Source organism: Pseudophryne corroboree, chromosome 12 (genome assembly GCF_028390025.1).
Source record: "Pseudophryne corroboree isolate aPseCor3 chromosome 12, aPseCor3.hap2, whole genome shotgun sequence".
Lineage (NCBI taxonomy): Eukaryota > Metazoa > Chordata > Amphibia > Anura > Myobatrachidae > Pseudophryne > Pseudophryne corroboree.
This window is the reverse complement of record NC_086455.1, coordinates 7,893,965-7,910,122: the sequence shown is the minus strand read 5'-3', so window position 1 is coordinate 7,910,122 and position 16,158 is coordinate 7,893,965. Positions and strand designations below refer to the sequence as shown.

General features: G+C 52.3%; 1 protein-coding gene across 2 annotated transcripts in view; it reads left to right on the top strand.

The window, feature by feature from the left end:
- CCT3 (chaperonin containing TCP1 subunit 3) overlaps positions 1 to 7,987 on the top strand; it is a 35,629-nt gene extending 27,642 nt beyond the window's left edge. For both annotated transcript variants that reach the window (XM_063946863.1, XM_063946862.1), the window contains exons 7-14: positions 2,984 to 3,170; positions 3,292 to 3,441; positions 4,207 to 4,339; positions 4,481 to 4,562; positions 4,642 to 4,822; positions 5,049 to 5,294; positions 5,379 to 5,510; positions 7,659 to 7,987. In XM_063946863.1, coding sequence (XP_063802933.1) covers positions 2,984 to 3,170; positions 3,292 to 3,441; positions 4,207 to 4,339; positions 4,481 to 4,562; positions 4,642 to 4,822; positions 5,049 to 5,294; positions 5,379 to 5,510; positions 7,659 to 7,760 — 1,213 coding nt within the window. In that variant the 3' untranslated portion in view covers positions 7,761 to 7,987. The remainder of the gene's footprint in view (positions 1 to 2,983; positions 3,171 to 3,291; positions 3,442 to 4,206; positions 4,340 to 4,480; positions 4,563 to 4,641; positions 4,823 to 5,048; positions 5,295 to 5,378; positions 5,511 to 7,658) is intronic.
- Positions 7,988 to 16,158: the final 8,171 nt, after the last annotated feature.

Here is a 16,158-nt window from a genome sequence, read left to right as displayed (position 1 = left end):
AGGGCGGCACAAGAAGCAGGATGGCGATGGCAGAAGCCACAAGGATTCTCCGAGGGGCGGAAAATCACGTCTTAGCACTGTCAGCAGTGTTCATTCCGGGAGTGGACAACTGGGAAGCAGACTTCCTCAGCAGACACGACCGACACCCGGGAGAGTGGGGACTTCATCCAGAAGTCTTCCAACTGTTGGTAAACCGTTGGGAAAGGCCACAGGTGGACATGATGGCGTCCCGCCTAAACAAAAAACTAGATATTGCGCCAGGTCAAAGGACCCTCAGGCAATAGCTGTGGACGCTCTAGTGACACCGTGGGTGTACCAGTCGGTTTATGTATTCCCTCCTCTGCCTCTCATACCAAAGGTACTGAGAATAATAAGAAGGCGAGGAGTAAGAACGATACTCGTGGTTCCGGATTGGCCAAGAAGAGCTTGGTACCCGGAACTTCAAGAAATGTTATCAGAGGACCCATGGCCTCTACCGCTCAGACAGGATCTGCTACAGCAGGGGCCCTGTCTGTTCCAAGACTTACCGCGGCTGCGTTTGACGGCATGGCGGTTGAATTCCGGATCCTAAAGGAAAAGGGCATTCCGGAGGGAGTCATTCCTACGCTGATAAAAGCCAGGAAAGAAGTAACCGCAAACCATTATCACCGCATTTGGCGAAAATATGTTGCGTGGTGTGAGGCCAGGAAGGCCCCTACAGAGGAATTTCAGCTGGGTCGTTTTTTCTGCACTTCCTACAGTCAGGAGTGACTATGGGCCTAAAATTGGGTTCCATTAAGGTCCAGATTTCGGCTCTGTCGATTTTCTTCCAGAAAGAACTGGCTTCACTACCTGAAGTTCAGACTTTTGTAAAGGGAGTGCTTCATATTCAGCCCCCTTTTGTGCCTCCTGTGGCACCTTGGGATCTCAATGTGGTGTTGAGTTTCCTAAAATCACATTGGTTTGAACCACTTAAAACCGTGGATCTCAAATCTCACGTGGAAAGTGGTCATGTTATTGGCCTTGGCTTCGGCCAGGCGTGTGTCAGAATTGGCGGCTTTGTCATGTAAAAGCCCTTATTTGATTTTCCATATGGATAGGGCAGAATTGAGGACTCGTCCCCAATTTCTCCCTAAGGTGGTATAAGCTTTTCACTTGAACCAACCTATTGTGGTGCCTGCGGCTACTAAGGACTTGGAGGATTCCAAGTTACTGGACGTAGTCAGGGCCTTGAAAATTTATGTTTCCAGGACGGCTGGAGTCAGGAAAACTGACTCGCTTTTTATCCTGTATGCACCCAACAAAATAGGTGCTCCTGCTTCTAAGCAGACTATTGCTCGCTGGATTTGTAGCACAATTCAGCTGGCGCATTCTGCGGCTGGATTGCCGCATCCTAAATCAGTAAAAGCCCATTCAACGAGGAAAGTGGGCTCGTCTTGGGCGGCTGCCCGAGGGGTCTCGGCTTTACAACTTTGCCGAGCTGCTACTTGGTCAGGGGCAAACACGTTTGCTAAATTCTACAAATTTGATACCCTGGCTGAGGAGGACCTTGAGTTCTCTCATTCGGTGCTACAGAGTCATCCGCACTCTCCCGCCCGTTTGGGAGCTTTGGTATAATCCCCATGGTCCTTACGGAGTCCCCAGCATCCACTAGGACGTCAGAGAAAATAAGAATTTACTCACCGGTAATTCTATTTCTCGTAGTCCGTAGTGGATGCTGGGCGCCCATCCCAAGTGCGGATTGTCTGCAATACTTGTATATAGTTATTGCCTAACTAAAGGGTTATTGTTGAGCCATCTGTTGAGAGGCTCAGTTGTATTTCATACTGTTAACTGGGTTAAATATACGGTGTGATTGGTGTGGCTGGTATGAGTCTTACCCGGGATTCAAAAATCCTTCCTTATTGTGTCAGCTCTTCCGGGCACAGTATCCTAACCGAGGTCTGGAGGAGGGGCATAGAGGGAGGAGCCAGTGCACACCAGGTAGTACCAAATCTTTCTTTTAGTGTGCCCAGTCTCCTGCGGAGCCGTCTATCCCCCATGGTCCTTACGGAGTCCCCAGCATCCACTACGGACTACGAGAAATAGAATTACTGGTGAGTAAATTCTTATTTTTTATTTTATAGTTTTCTTAGGTTTGTTTTGAACGAAGATTCTACTGGTTTTTGTGTTTATGAAAATTGGATTATCACCTGGAACTCCCGGTTCCCAGATCCCCTATACAAATGTACCAAAAGCAGCTTTAGACATTGATACTGGTATTGCAAAACATAAAAACCTTTTACATAACGCACAATTTTTTGTGCTTGTCAGTATTTTCCCTATCACATGCCCTGTGTATAAGCTACACATAGGGCTCATTCACATGGATTATTATGTGTGCGTAGCGATTGGTAACCCACCAGCCGGTGTCTCATGTCCCGAGCGGTTATGGAGCAGTTTACTTGCACAAGACGCACAGATGACTCCAGAGCTAATGGAAGAGGAAAGGAAATTTCAGTGGTGCTAGAATTTGAATATGCAAATCTTCGGTCATATACCTTCTTACAGGACTGACCTGCGTGCCTAAATATGTACTCTGCGCGTTCCTCTTGTAGTATAATACATATACATTACATGCTCTGCTTTGCTGGTGAGCACAGCAGAATAATCACTTAAAGACTAGCCCCCCAATATACAGCAGATAGGCGGTCCGACCCCCCTTGTTTTCCCTGTAACTAAGCAACCCGCACAGCTTCCATAGACCTCGGTTATAGGGCTATGGACAGAGTTGAGTCCAGTGGCCCCCATTCCAGTGCAGCACGGTGTTGTGTTCTCTCCATTGCACAGTCCGTTAGGTAACGCTCCCATGTTTCCTTATGTGTGCAGCACGGTGTTGTGTTCTCTCCATTGCACAGTCCGTTAGATAACGCTCCCATGTTTCCTTATGTGTGCAGCACGGTGTTGTGTTCTCTCCATTGCACAGTCCGTTAGGTAACGCTCCCATGTTTCCTTATGTGTGCAGCACTCCTGTAGACACGAACGATCGGGAGGCAATGCTGAAGATAATTAACAGCGCCGTCAACACCAAGGCCATTAAGCTCTGGGCGGACCTGGCCTGTAACATCGCTCTGGATGCCGTGAAGACAGTAGCCTTTGAAGAAAATGGCAGGAAGGAGTTTGACATCAAGAGATACGCTAAGGTGGAGAAGGTGAGACTTCCCAGGAGGGCGGAGAGCTGTAATATAATGCGTTTTATGATGTACATAGGCCAGCACTGCCCGTCCCTATCTGCAGTTTCCCCAGTCCCTGACTCTTTCCATCTGTCACCAGATTCCCGGCGGTATAATAGAAGACTCTTGTGTGTTGCGTGGTGTCATGGTGAACAAAGACGTCACCCACCCCAAGATGAGGCGAAACATCAAGAACCCGCGTATCATCCTGCTGGACTGCTCCCTGGAGTACAAGAAAGGAGAGAGCCAGGTATTCCTGTTCCTTCACCACCTTAACAAGACAACTTGTCTGCATTCCCGACCTCATGGCTACATACACAGGCAAATGGAACCATTACTATGCTTTTGAATTGTGGGAGGTGATCGGAGTACTCGGAGGGGGCCAGAACAAGCATGGGAGAACATATAAACTCTACACAAATTATTCACAACTTGTGTTCTCGGGGTACAGCGGCACATGTTTTCCCGTTCTCCTCTGAGTTCCAAGTGAAATAATGTAAATATGTCAGTCAATAGTGAGGAATCCTGTATTCCAGGAAGGAGACCTGGAAAACATGCACTGTTAGTAGTCCCTGAGGACTGGAAATGGGATAGTACCTTGGTCGGGGTTCACCCCATGGCTGTGAGGGCAGTAATGCTAACCCCTACGCCATATGTGCTGCCCCCATATTGGACCCCACGTTGACTCCTAGACCTTAATGTAGAGCTTGGCAAATATGTCCAGTTCAGCCACCCCCACCCCTCTTTCCACCTCTTTCCAGAGATGCAGCTGACATGACCAGCTGACATAGCGAGACCTGGTATGAGTTAGATACTGCTTATGGCAAGACTATATGCCGGAATGCAATGCTACCTGTTCCTGGTGACAGCATTGCATCAGTAATGGGTTGGCGGGTGGATAAAGTAAATTGTCTCTTCCGGAACGGAAAACCAGTATGACCCGTAGGTGACCTATACGTAGAAGCTGACACTTGCCCATGGTGTAACATCCACACCCCCATCCATGTTTCCACAGACAGAGATTGAGATAACCCGCGAGGAGGACTTTACTCGTATCCTTCAGATGGAAGAGGAATATATCCAGCAGATCTGTGAGGACATCATCCGACTGAAGCCGGATCTGTTGATCACAGAGAAGGGAATCTCCGGTGAGGCTTGGATCCGCTATATAATTGAACATATCCCATCGGTAACCTGTGTACCGATAACCTGGTCCTGTGGTGTATGATGCGTGTGGAGGGCCTGGGGCAGAGTTCTGTCCCTCACTGATCTCAGTTCTTCTCTTTCAGATCTCGCTCAGCATTACCTGGTTAAGGCCAACATCACCGCCATCCGCAGAGTCCGCAAGACTGACAACAACAGAATAGCCAGGTAGCGTCCGAGGCTGGACCGCGAGAGGCCCTGATCTGCTGGAGTGAGGAGTACTGATGATTATCCCCTTCTCTCCCAGGGCCTGTGGCGCTCGCATCGCCAGTCGCACAGACGAGCTCCGGGAGGAGGATGTGGGCACTGGCGCAGGACTGTTCGACATCAAGAAGATCGGCGATGAGTATTTTACCTATATCACCGAGTGCAAGGACCCCAAAGCCTGCACCATTGTTCTGCGCGGGGCCAGCAAAGAGATCCTAGCAGTGAGTGCTTCCTGCGCCGTATAAACGATCGTATAATGTCTATTATTCCCTGGTTGGGATAGAACCCATGGTTACGGCGCTGGTCACCGCTCTATCCTAGTGCAGTCGCTCTATGTGAACACACAGCCTGTTTTCTGTAAAAATGGTTTAATAGGAATTGCCCGCTATTTCTCCTGCGTGGTGCCAGGACATCTCCGCTCATGTAATAGATATATGTTCTCTGCAGGAGGTGGAGCGCAACCTACAGGACGCCATGCAAGTCTGCCGCAACGTGATGGTCGACCCATATCTGGTGCCAGGTGGAGGGGCAGCCGAGATGGCAGTAGCTCACGTCCTCACTGAGAAGTCAAAGGTCATGACCGGCGTGGAGCAGTGGCCGTACCGCGCAGTGGCCCACGCTCTGGAGGCCATTCCAAGGACGCTGATCCAGAACTGCGGAGCCAGCACAATCCGGGTGTTAACCTCCCTGAGAGTAAGTCACTGTCCGCCGCTTGCTGGCGAGTGCTGCTGAGCGGGGGAGAGGAATGTTCTGTAAACCGGCTTCTTCTCGTTCCAGGCGAAACACACTCAGGACGGCTGCCAGACCTGGGGCGTGGATGGGGAGGCCGGAGTGCTGGCTGATATGAAGGATCTGGGGATTTGGGAGCCTCTAGCTGTGAAGCTGCAAACCTATAAAACGGCTGTAGAGGTAAGGGGGGGCGGGTTCTCTCTGGGGGAGGCTGTTAATCTCTGGGGGGTGGGGGGGGAGTGCTGTTGCTTTGTGGGGTGGGGGGGGGTGCTGTTGCTTTCTGGGGTGGGGTGGGAGCTGTGGCTTTCTGTTGGCTGGGCGTGGGGATGGGGGAAGTTGTTGCTCTCGGGGTGGGGGGTGAGGGATGCTGTCTGGTAGCTGGGTGTGGTGGTGGGGGGCGGCTGTTGCTCTCTGGTAGAATGGGGGCGGCTGTTGCTCTCAGGTGGGGGGGTTGGATGAGGCTGTTGCTCTCTGGTAGTGGGGGGGGGTGTAGTTTGTTGCTGTCTGGTAGCTGGTAAGGGTGGTGGGGGAGGCTGTTGCCCTCTGGTAGCAGGGGGAGGCTGTTGCCCTCTGGTAGCTGGGTGTGGTGGTGGGGGGCGGCTGTTGCTCTCTGGTAGGGTGGGGGGCAGCTGTTGCTCTCTGGTAGCAGGGGGAGGCTGTTGCTCTCTGGTAGCTGGCCAGGGTAGTGCGGGAGGCAGTTGCTCTCTGGGGGTGGGGGGGCTGTTGCTCTCTGGTAGCAGGGGGAGGCTGTTGCCCTCTGGTAGCTTGCCAGGGTAGTGCGGGAGGCAGTTGCTCTCTGGGGGTGGGGGGGGGGCTGTTGCTCTCTGGTAGCAGGGGGAGGCTGTTGCCCTCTGGTAGCTGGCTAGGGTAGTGCGGGAGGCAGTTGCTCTCTGGAGGTGGGGGGGCTGTTGCTCTCTGGTAGCTGGGGGAGGCTGTTGCCCTCTGGTAGCTGGCTAGGGTAGTGCGGGAGGCAGATGCTCTCTGGAGGTGGGGGGGGGGGGGGGGGCTGTTGCTCTCTGATAGCAAGGGGAGGCTGTTGCTCTCTGGTAGCTGGCCAGGGTAGTGTGGGAGGCAGTTGCTCTCCGGGGGGCTGTTGCTCCTTGTTTAAATTGTAAGTACACCAATGTCAGGAAGAAATGTGAATAAAAACTAAATTCCTGTTGTGTTATTCCTATGTTACCACAACGAGTTTCCATGTGTCACATGTCTTACACCTGTGTGGTGATGGGATATACACAGTCCATGTATGGAAATATATTTATGTACTTGCATCACAATTCACATTCTCTCCGTTTAGTGTTCATAGGTAAATACGTTCCATAAAGATGGGTATGAAGACTATAGATGGATTACACTCTGCACTTGTTACTAGGACTTTAGTTATTATAGATCAAATATTCATATGTACTGTTATAATAAATGTACAACCTTGTCTGTAATTGGCCCTGAGGGAGATTCAGGAGAAATGAATTATCCAGCCCAGAATTGTGCAGAGGAATGGGGAGATGTCAGTACAATAATATGTGTGACAGTGTAATAACCAGACACACACCTGGAAACTCATTACTGTCACCACAAAACACAACAGGAATTCTGTTTGTAAATCACATTATGTACTCACACATCTTCAGGACATTACTTTGTGTACTTCTTGTTTTACTATTTGTCTGTGTATAATTATACAGTGATTTTATAGCCACACCATAAAGGTTACGTATTACATACTGTGCGCCACCTGTAGACACCGCTTCCTCTGTTCTTTGGTTGGTATCCGGGTGTGCACCCCTAATGTAACTTGTATTATCAAATGTATGTACATGAGTGAATGATAGGAAATACTAGTGCAGAAGTGTCTTTCTATTCTCTGTATGTTCTCTGTTTGCTGGGGTGGAGGAGGCCCCCGGTCTCTGCTGGCTTCGGGGTGGGTAGAGGAGGCCCCCGGTCTCTGCTGGCTTCGGGGTCGGTGGAGTAGGCCCCCGGTCTCTGCTGGTTTCGGGGTAGGTGGAGGAGGCCCCCTGTCTCTGCTGGCTTCGGGGTGTGTGGAGGAGGCCCCCGGTCTCTGCTGGCTTGGGGGTAGGTGGAGGAGGCCCCCGGTCTCTGCTGGCTTTGGGGTGGGTGGAGGAGGCCCCTGGTCTCTGCTGGCTTTGGGGTGGGTGGAGGAGGCCCCCGGTCTCTGGTGGGTGGAGGAGGCCCCCTTTGCTGGCTTGGGGGTGGGTGGAGGGGGCCCCTGGTCTCTGCTGGATTGGGGGTGAGTGGAGGGGGCCGTTGCAGCTGTATGGAAAGTCTGTCCCTTGTGTTACAACCTCTTCTTGTCTCTCCTGCGTACAGACCGCCATCTTGCTGCTCCGTATTGATGACATAGTGTCAGGCCACAAGAGGAAGGGTGACGATCAGGGGAGACCCGCAGCACCTGAGGCCCCCCAGGAGTGAACATGATGGGAGGAGCATCACACCACATGGCTTGCAGATCCCTCTGGGAAATTATCCAGCACTTCAGGAGATGTCCCAGTGGGGGTTAGGCCTTCAGCCTGTTCCCTGTATACGATGGCCTGTACTGTATTTATTTCTGTGAGGATTGGGGCAAGAGTCGGGGGAGGGGGAAGTGTGTTTTATGCTGTTGCACTCTCAACTCCCGAAAATAAAACTGTAATTTGGCATCCTGTGTGACTGTTATTTCTGCCCTTTCTCACTTTTGTAAAGTATTACATTTGAGGGCATGCCCAGTATTTATGTAGCTGAAAACCTTTCCAGAAGTTGGATACAAACTTGACTTAATAGGTTATGTGGTGCAGTACGTTGTCTAGTCCTGTAGGTGGTGCTCTCTGCATTGTTAGACAGCAGCTCAACCATAGCATAATGGCCCTCATTCCGAGTTGTTCGCTCGCTAGCTGCTTTTAGCAGCCGTGCAAATGCTAAGCTGCCGCCCTCTGGGAGTGTATCTTAGCTTAGCAGAAGTACGAACGAAAGGATCGCAGCGCTGCTACAAAAAAACTGTGCAGCTTCAGAGTTTTTATCTGGCACGTCTTCGTTTTTCCGCACACTCCCTGAAAACAGTCAGTTGACACCCAGAAACACCCACTTCCTGTCAATCACTCTGCGGCCAGCAGTCTGACTGAAAAGCATCGCCAGACCTTGTGTGAAACTACGCATGCGCATTGCCCCGCATGTGCAGAACTGCCGTTTTTTTGCCTGACCGCTGCGAACGAAAGCAGCTAGCGATCAACTCGAAATGACACCCAATGTCTTTATTCATTGCTAACCTATTCCACTTACATTGCTACAGAAGCTTTGGATCGCACCATGGTCCGCATAGACTGAGAGCGAGGCTGAGTGGCTGGTCAGAGATTGGTGTCACACAGACATGAGGTGTGCCATGAAGTGACCATAGGGCTCTAATACAGGAGTATCTGAATTATTCTGCTGGTATTACAGGGCTGCCCTTAAAGCAGCGGCCTGATCGCTGTGTGGCAGTAGTGTTTACAAAGCGGTGATGCTTCGTATCCGGACCCTACAGGGGTATGAAGTGCAGAAAGTCTTTGTAACCAATTTGCATTTCTCCTTCATCCACTAGGGGCCACTGGAGCACAGTTACAATGGGAAATAGTAGGCAGTAATTGGGAGCTGGCACTTTAAAAATTCTAACACTGTGGCTAGCTCCTCCCCTACTATGTCCCCCCTCCAAGCCAGTCTTTAATTTGTGCCCAAGGGAGCTGGTTCACTTGGGTCTTCTCTGAAAAAATTTTTTTTTTTCTCTTACTTACACTCACAGACTAGCAGCTCTGCCACTGCCAGTCTGCACCACGGGAGGCTGCCGGCGGGGTCCCATCGCAGCTGCGTGCGGCTCGGGATGGGCCCCGGCTGAAGGAGACACTGAGCTCTCCGGAGCCGGCAGGACACCGCGTGTCAGGGCCGCTCCGTCGGCTGAAGATTCCGGCAGCTCGGCGGCGGTAAGTATACGCGGCCGGACACCGCTGCGTGCGGCGCGTGTCGCGGCCACTCCACCACATTATTAAATGCTGAGTGCTTCTCTACCCCCCCCCCCCCCTCCCTCCCCCCGCTCTTCCACCGCTACTACAGGTTTTAGTTAAAGGGTGGCGCAGGGGCTTGGATAGCTCTGGCTATTTAATTTAATTATTTATTTAATACAGACAGAGACCTCAGTTCAGATCGGGCTTGCTTCCCGCCCGCCCCCCTCCCCACTCAGCGCGGCTCACAGAGCCGCTACGGGGATCCTGCAAAAGGCGCAAAGCAACGTCAAACTTGGCGCCTTTGCGGAGGGGGGGCGGAGCTTAGTCCCACTCTGCGCCTCTGGAATCAGCGCGCGCTGGCGGCCATTTCCGTTGCAGCGGGACGGAGCAGCGCCACGGCAGTGCACAGTACACAGTGAGCCTGTTACAGTGGGGACAGGGGGCATCTATATACTTCCTTACAGCCTGTCACTGCACAGTATCGTGAGGGATAGATCGGGCTGCTGTGGCTGCATTTTCCCCTTCTCTCCCCCCTCCCTCCCCTTCTGCCTATTGCTGTTTTCCTGTGGGGGAGGGTCACAGTGTTAGGTGCTGCCATGGCCAGTAAAGGCTCCAAGGCAACACAAAAACAGGTTCAGGTTTTATGTGAGGAGTCAGAGCCATCTGCTCAGCCCTCCTCAGAGCCCCAGAGCGCCCCTGCATGGACGACACAACTCAGAGGTTATGCCTTTGCTGACTAGGGAACTGAAGGCCTCTAGGGAAGATAGAAAGGCGTCCCGGTTCCGACAGCTTGTACCGGATTCAGAACCTGCATGGGTGGTCTCATTGGCAAAGTCCGTAGAAGGGCTCTCTAGGGCGGTAATCCCTTCCCAAAGCCCGTCCTTTAGCCCCCCTCAACAGGCTTCTAAAAAGAGATTGCTAGCCTCTGTGTTGCAGGACTTTGACGATGATATGCCTCAATTAGATGAGGCGGGGTTAGATGTACAGGATATACAGGATGTAGATATACAGGATACTGATGACGATCAGGTGTACGGGGACTCTGAACCAGTAGCTTAGGGTATAGAGGCTCTTATTACTGCTATTCGCTCAGTATTACAGGTGGAAGAGACGGAGCAGGACACCTTACGTCCTTCAAGGTTTGGCACCAACCAATGCTTGCCGGTGACTTCTCCAGTTTCGGAGGAGCTGGATGCGCTCATAACGGCAGCCTGGAAACATCCAGACGCAAAATTTCAGGTATCAAGAAAACTGATGTCTTCCTATCCTTTTCCCGCAGATAGCAGGAAACGTTATGAGACCTCTCCGATTGTGGATCATTCAGTGTCTCATCTGTCCAAAAAGATGGTCCTACCGGTTCCGGGAGCAACTTTGCTTAAGGAGGCGTCTGAGAGGAAGTTGGAATCCACCTTGAAGACTATTTACTTGGCGGCGGGGGTATTACATTGTCCGGCGCAGGTAGGTTATTGGGTCAACAAGGCGATCGAAGCTTGGGCGGAGCACTTGTCCTCAGGAATTCGTGACGAATTGCAGGCGGATCAATTGATACAGTGGGCGGAACACATCCGTGAATCAGCCCTTTATCTTTGCGAAGCGTCCAAGGACATCTGTATTCTCGGGGCTAGGATTTCTGCTTTAGCAATTGCGGCCCGCATAGCTCTCTGGCTCCGGCAGTGGCAAGCGGTTACGGAATCCAAAAGGGCAGCAGAAGCGTTGCCCTTTACGGGTGAGGTTCTGTTTGGTCAGGATCTGGATGCCTGGATCTCTCAGACCACCGGTGGTAAGTCGACTTATCTTCCTTCTGCTGCTTCAGCCACTCGCAGGCCATATAGGGGTCCCTCCTTTCGTACCCCTTCCAGGTTTCGAGGCCAGGCCAGGGGAGGAACTTCTACCTTCCGTGGCCATTAAGGTAGAGGCAGGGGTAGAGGGTCCGCAGCCTCAACCCAGTCAGAGGTTAAGTCCTCTACCACTACCACCGCATGACGGGCTTCCCTCCCACCTGGGAGATCACAGGGTGGGAGCTTGTCTGTGGGATTTCAAGGAGGTCTGGGTACAGTCCTGTCCAGACGCTTGGGTCCGGGATCTAATCACTTGCGGTTACAAGCTCGATTTTCAGGAACAACCGCCCCAGCTTTTTTTACTACGGGTTTGCCAGTTTTAGACAACCGAGGAGTTGCCTTACAGGCAGGGGTCCAGAAGCTTCTATCCGCAAGGGTGGTGATCCCTGTTCCCTCTCATCATCGGAAACAGGGCTATTACTCAAGCCTGTTTATCGTACCGAAGCCGGACGGCTCAGTCAGGCCAATCCTGAACTTGAAGGATCTCAATCCGTATTTGAGGGTATTTAAGTTCAAGATGGAGTCCCTCCAGTCTGTTATTGCGGGGTTGGAGAGAAACGAGTTTCTGGCATCCTTAGACATCAAGGATGCATACTTACATGTTCCCATTTGGCCTCCTCATCAGGCTTTTCTCCGGTTGGCGATACAGGACGCTCATTTCCAGTTCCAGGCCCTTCCTTTCGGTCTCTCTTCTGGTCCCAGAGTATTCACAAAGGTCATGGCGGTCATGATGGCCCTACTTCGGAAGCAGGGTGTGACAATTATTCCCTACCTGGACGATCTGCTAATAAAAGCAAGCTCAGCAGAACGGTTACTTCAGAATATCCGGATGACACAGGACCTTCTGATTCGATACGGGTGGATCCTGAATTTCCCGAAGTCTCACTTATGCCCCTCACAACGGCTGTTGTTTCTGGGGATGATTCTCGACACAGTCCGTCAGAGGGTTTCCTTCCGCAGGACAAGATACTGTCTCTGCAGACACTGGTAAGATTGGTTCTTCGACACCGTCGGGTGTCAGTGTATCTGTGCATTCGCCTTCTGGGAAAGATGGTAGCAGCGTTCGAAGCTCTTCCGTATGGTCGCTTCCACTCTCGACCGTTTCAGCTGTGTCTTCTACATCAGTGGTCAGGATCTCATCTGTTCCTTCATCAGAGGGTGATGCTATCTCCAAAGGCACGGTCGTCGCTTCTCTGGTGGCTCCAGTCGACGCATCTGTTGGAAGGAAGGCGGTTCGGTGTATGGGATTGGACTCTCCTCACCACGGACGCCAGTCTGCGAGGCTGGGGAGCAGTGACCCTGGAACATCGGTTTCAGGGGCGCTGGTCAATACACGAATCCGCTTTCCCCATAAACATTCTCGAAATAAGGGCGGTGTACAATGCTCTGCTTCAGGCGCATCACCTACTACGCGGTCGAGCGGTCAGAGTTCAGTCGGACAACGCCACGACGATGGCGTACATCAACGGTCAGGGCGGCACTCGCAGCGATGAGGGAGGTCACCAACATCCTTCTCTGGGCGGAGAAGTATGCTCTGTCCTTCTCGGCGATATTCATTCCGGGAGTGGACAATTGGGAAGCCGATTATCTAAGCCGACAGGATATGCACCCGGGAGAGTGGTCTCTACATCCCCAGGTGTTTTGGCAACTGGCCCGCCGGTGGGGAAAACCACAGATTGACTTCATGGCGTCCCGCCTGAACCATCAGTTGCCTCTTTATTACTCTCGGACGAGGGACCTGGCGGCGGCGGGCGTGGATGCTCTCACGGCTCCTTGGAATTTCCAGTTCGTTTACCTCTTTCCTCCGTTCCCGCTGTTGCCACGGGTTCTGCAGTGTATCAAGAGAGATAACGCTCTGGTCCTCATGGTGGCTCCGGATTGGCCACGCAGGGTTTTGTACTCCACCTTACACCTGTTGTCGGTAGCCGAGCCTTGGCCCCTGCCACTATGAGACGATCTTCTACAACAGGGTCCTTTTCTTTATCCAGACTTACGCAGGCTACGTTTGATGGCGTGGCTGTTGAGAAAGCCATCTTGAAAAGGAAGGGGATTCCTCGTACGGTTATACCTACTATGCTTCGGGCTAGAAAGTCAGTCACATCGTCTCACTACTACCGCATTTGGAAGGCTTATGTAGCCTGGTGTGAACATCGAGAATTTTCTCCTTCCGTGTTTTGCTTAGCCCGCTTTCTCCGTTTTTTGCAGGCAGGTTTTTCAGCAGGCTTACGACTGGGTTCACTAAAGGTGCAGGTCTCTGCTCTTTCGGTTTTCTTCCAGAAAAAGTTAGCCCTGCTGCCGGAAGTCCAGACTTTCTTTCAGGGGGTTCTTCGAATACAGCCTCCCTTCCGCCCTCCCACAGTGCCATGGGACCTCAATCTGGTTCTCTCTGCAGTCTTCATTGTTTGAGCCCCTGGAATAAGTGGAGATAAAATCTCACCTGGAAGGTGGTTCTTCTCCTGGCGCTGGCTTCAGCTAGACGGGTGTTGGAACTTGGGGCTCTCTTGTAGGTCTCCTTACCTGGTGTTTCATGTGGATAGGGCCGAGCTTCGTACTCGTATGTCCTTTTTACCTAAGGTGGTGTGTGATTTTCACATCAATCAGCCTCTTGTGGTTCCGGCACTCTCGGTGGACTCTCCGGATTCGAGATCATTGGACGTTGTCAGGGCGCTCAAGATCTATGTGGAGAGGACTTCAACTATTCGAAAGCCAGATTCCTTATTTGTTCTCTACGATGCTGCCCGCCGTGGTTGGCCGGCTTCTAAGCAGACTTTGTCTCGATGGATTTGACTGACTATCAGACAGGCTTATTTGACAGCTTCTTGGGAACCTCCATCTTCGATTGCAGTGCACTCTATGTGCTCTGTGGGACCTTCGTGTGTGGCTGCCCGTGGGGTCTCCATGACTACTTTGTCGGGCGGCTACTTGGTCAGGCCGACATACGTTTGTCAAATTCTACAAGTTTGACACTTTTGCAGCCTCTGCATCTCAGTTTGGCCGAGCGGTTTTACAGGACTCTCAGCGCTCTCCCACCCGTTTTGGGAGCTCTAGGACGTCCCCATTGTAACTGCGCTCCAGTGGCCCCTAGTGGATGAAGGAGAAATCAGGATTTTGGTACTTATTGATAACTCCCTTTCTCCGATTCCACAGGGGCCACTGGATGCTTTCAGCGCTGTTTCTTCCTTTTTTGCTTAACGGTTTGCAGATTACTATGTGACTGCTTGTTTGGTTCAGTTTTACCTTTTTGTTAGGTTAAGTTCCAGGTTGGTTTTGTGTTATCCTGGTTTACATGGCGGCGTTAACCTCCTCTACCTTCAAGTTTGTTTATTACAACTCTCCTCGGGCAAAGTTTTACGTAGACTGGCTTGGAGGGGGGACATAGTAGGGGAGGAGCTAGCCACAGTGTTAGAATTTTTAAAGTGCCAGCTCCCAATTACTGCCTACTATTTCCCCATTGTAACTGCGCTCCAGTGTCCCCTGTGGAATCGGAGAAAGGGATTTATCGGTAAGTACCAAAATCCTGATAGCGCTGTTTTTGGCGCTGATGCGGCTGTGTCGTGGGATCCATACTCTGGTTTTCTGGTCAGCCCATACCTTGTGTGGGCAGTAGCTGGGCACATATCAGGTGAGAGATGGAGCGCAATGTGGACAGCACCTGCGAGGTAACAAAACGGAGATCAGGATGGGAAAATTAAAATACATGACTAAAATGAAGTTCCTGTAGGTTTGGGCAGAGATTCCCGGTCCTCAAGGCACACTAACAGTCTTGGCTGTAAATGTATTCATGCTTGGCCACAGGTGACTTTAATTAGCACCTTACTCAATTTGATGTAACCATCTGTGCTGAGCCATGGCCTGGACTGTAACGGTCCCTTGAGTACTGCATTTGGGAACCTCCGAGTTAGGCGGTCGTACTTACTCATAATAAAGGAGTACATACAATATGGCAGTAGTCGCATGACCAACCATGGCATCCGGACACTGAATATGCCGACATTGGAGGAGTTAACCCTCCGGTGGTGTTTTACTATGACTAATCTTACAGGTTGTGGCTGCTTCTTACTGTAGGGGGAGATGGAGGAGGGGATCAGTGCTCCCTACTGTAGTGGGGGAGGGGGTCAGTGCTCCGTACTGTTGGGGGGGAGGGGGTCAGTGCTCCATACTGTAGGGGGGGAGGGGGTCAGTGCTCCATACTGTAGGGGAGGAGGGGGTCAGTGCTCCATACTGTAGGGGGGGAGGGGGTCAGTGCTCCATACTGTAGGGGGGGAGGGGGTCAGTGCTCCATACTGTAGGGGGTGACGGGGCAGGGGGTCAGTGCTCCTTACTGTAGGAGGTGACGGGGGAGGGGGTCAGTGCTCCATACTGTAGGGGGTGACGGGGAGGGGGTCAGTGCTCCTTACTGTAGGAGGTGATGGGGGAGGGGGTCAGTGCTCCATACTGTAGGAGGTGATGGGGGAGGGGGTCAGTGCTCCATACTGTAGGAGGTGACGGGGGAGGGGGTCAGTGCTCCATACTGTAGGGGGTGAAGGGGGAGGGGGTCAGTGCTCCTTACTGTAGGAGGTGACGGGGGAGGGGGTCAGTGCTCCGTACTGTAGGGGGTGACGGGGGAGGTGGTCAGTGCTCCGTACTGTAGGGGGTGACGGGGGAGGGAATCAGTGCTCCGTACTGTAGGGGTGACGAGGGAGGGGTCAGTGCTCCTTACTGTAGGGGGTGACGGGGGAGGGGTCAGTGCTCCTTATTGTAGGGGGTGACGGGGGAGGGGGTCAGTGCTCCGTACTGTAGGGGGTGACGGGGGAGGGGGTCAGTGCTCCGTACTGTAGGGGGTGACGGGGGAGGGGGTCAGTGCTCCTTACTGTAGGGGGTGACGGGGTCAGTGCTCCATACTGTAGGGGGTGACGGGGGAGGGGGTCAGTGCTCCTTACTGTAGGAGGTGACGGGGGAGGGGTCAGTGCTCCTTACTGTAGGGGGTGACGGGGGAGGGGGTCAGTGCTCCTTACTGTAGGGGGTGACGGGGTCAGTGCTCCA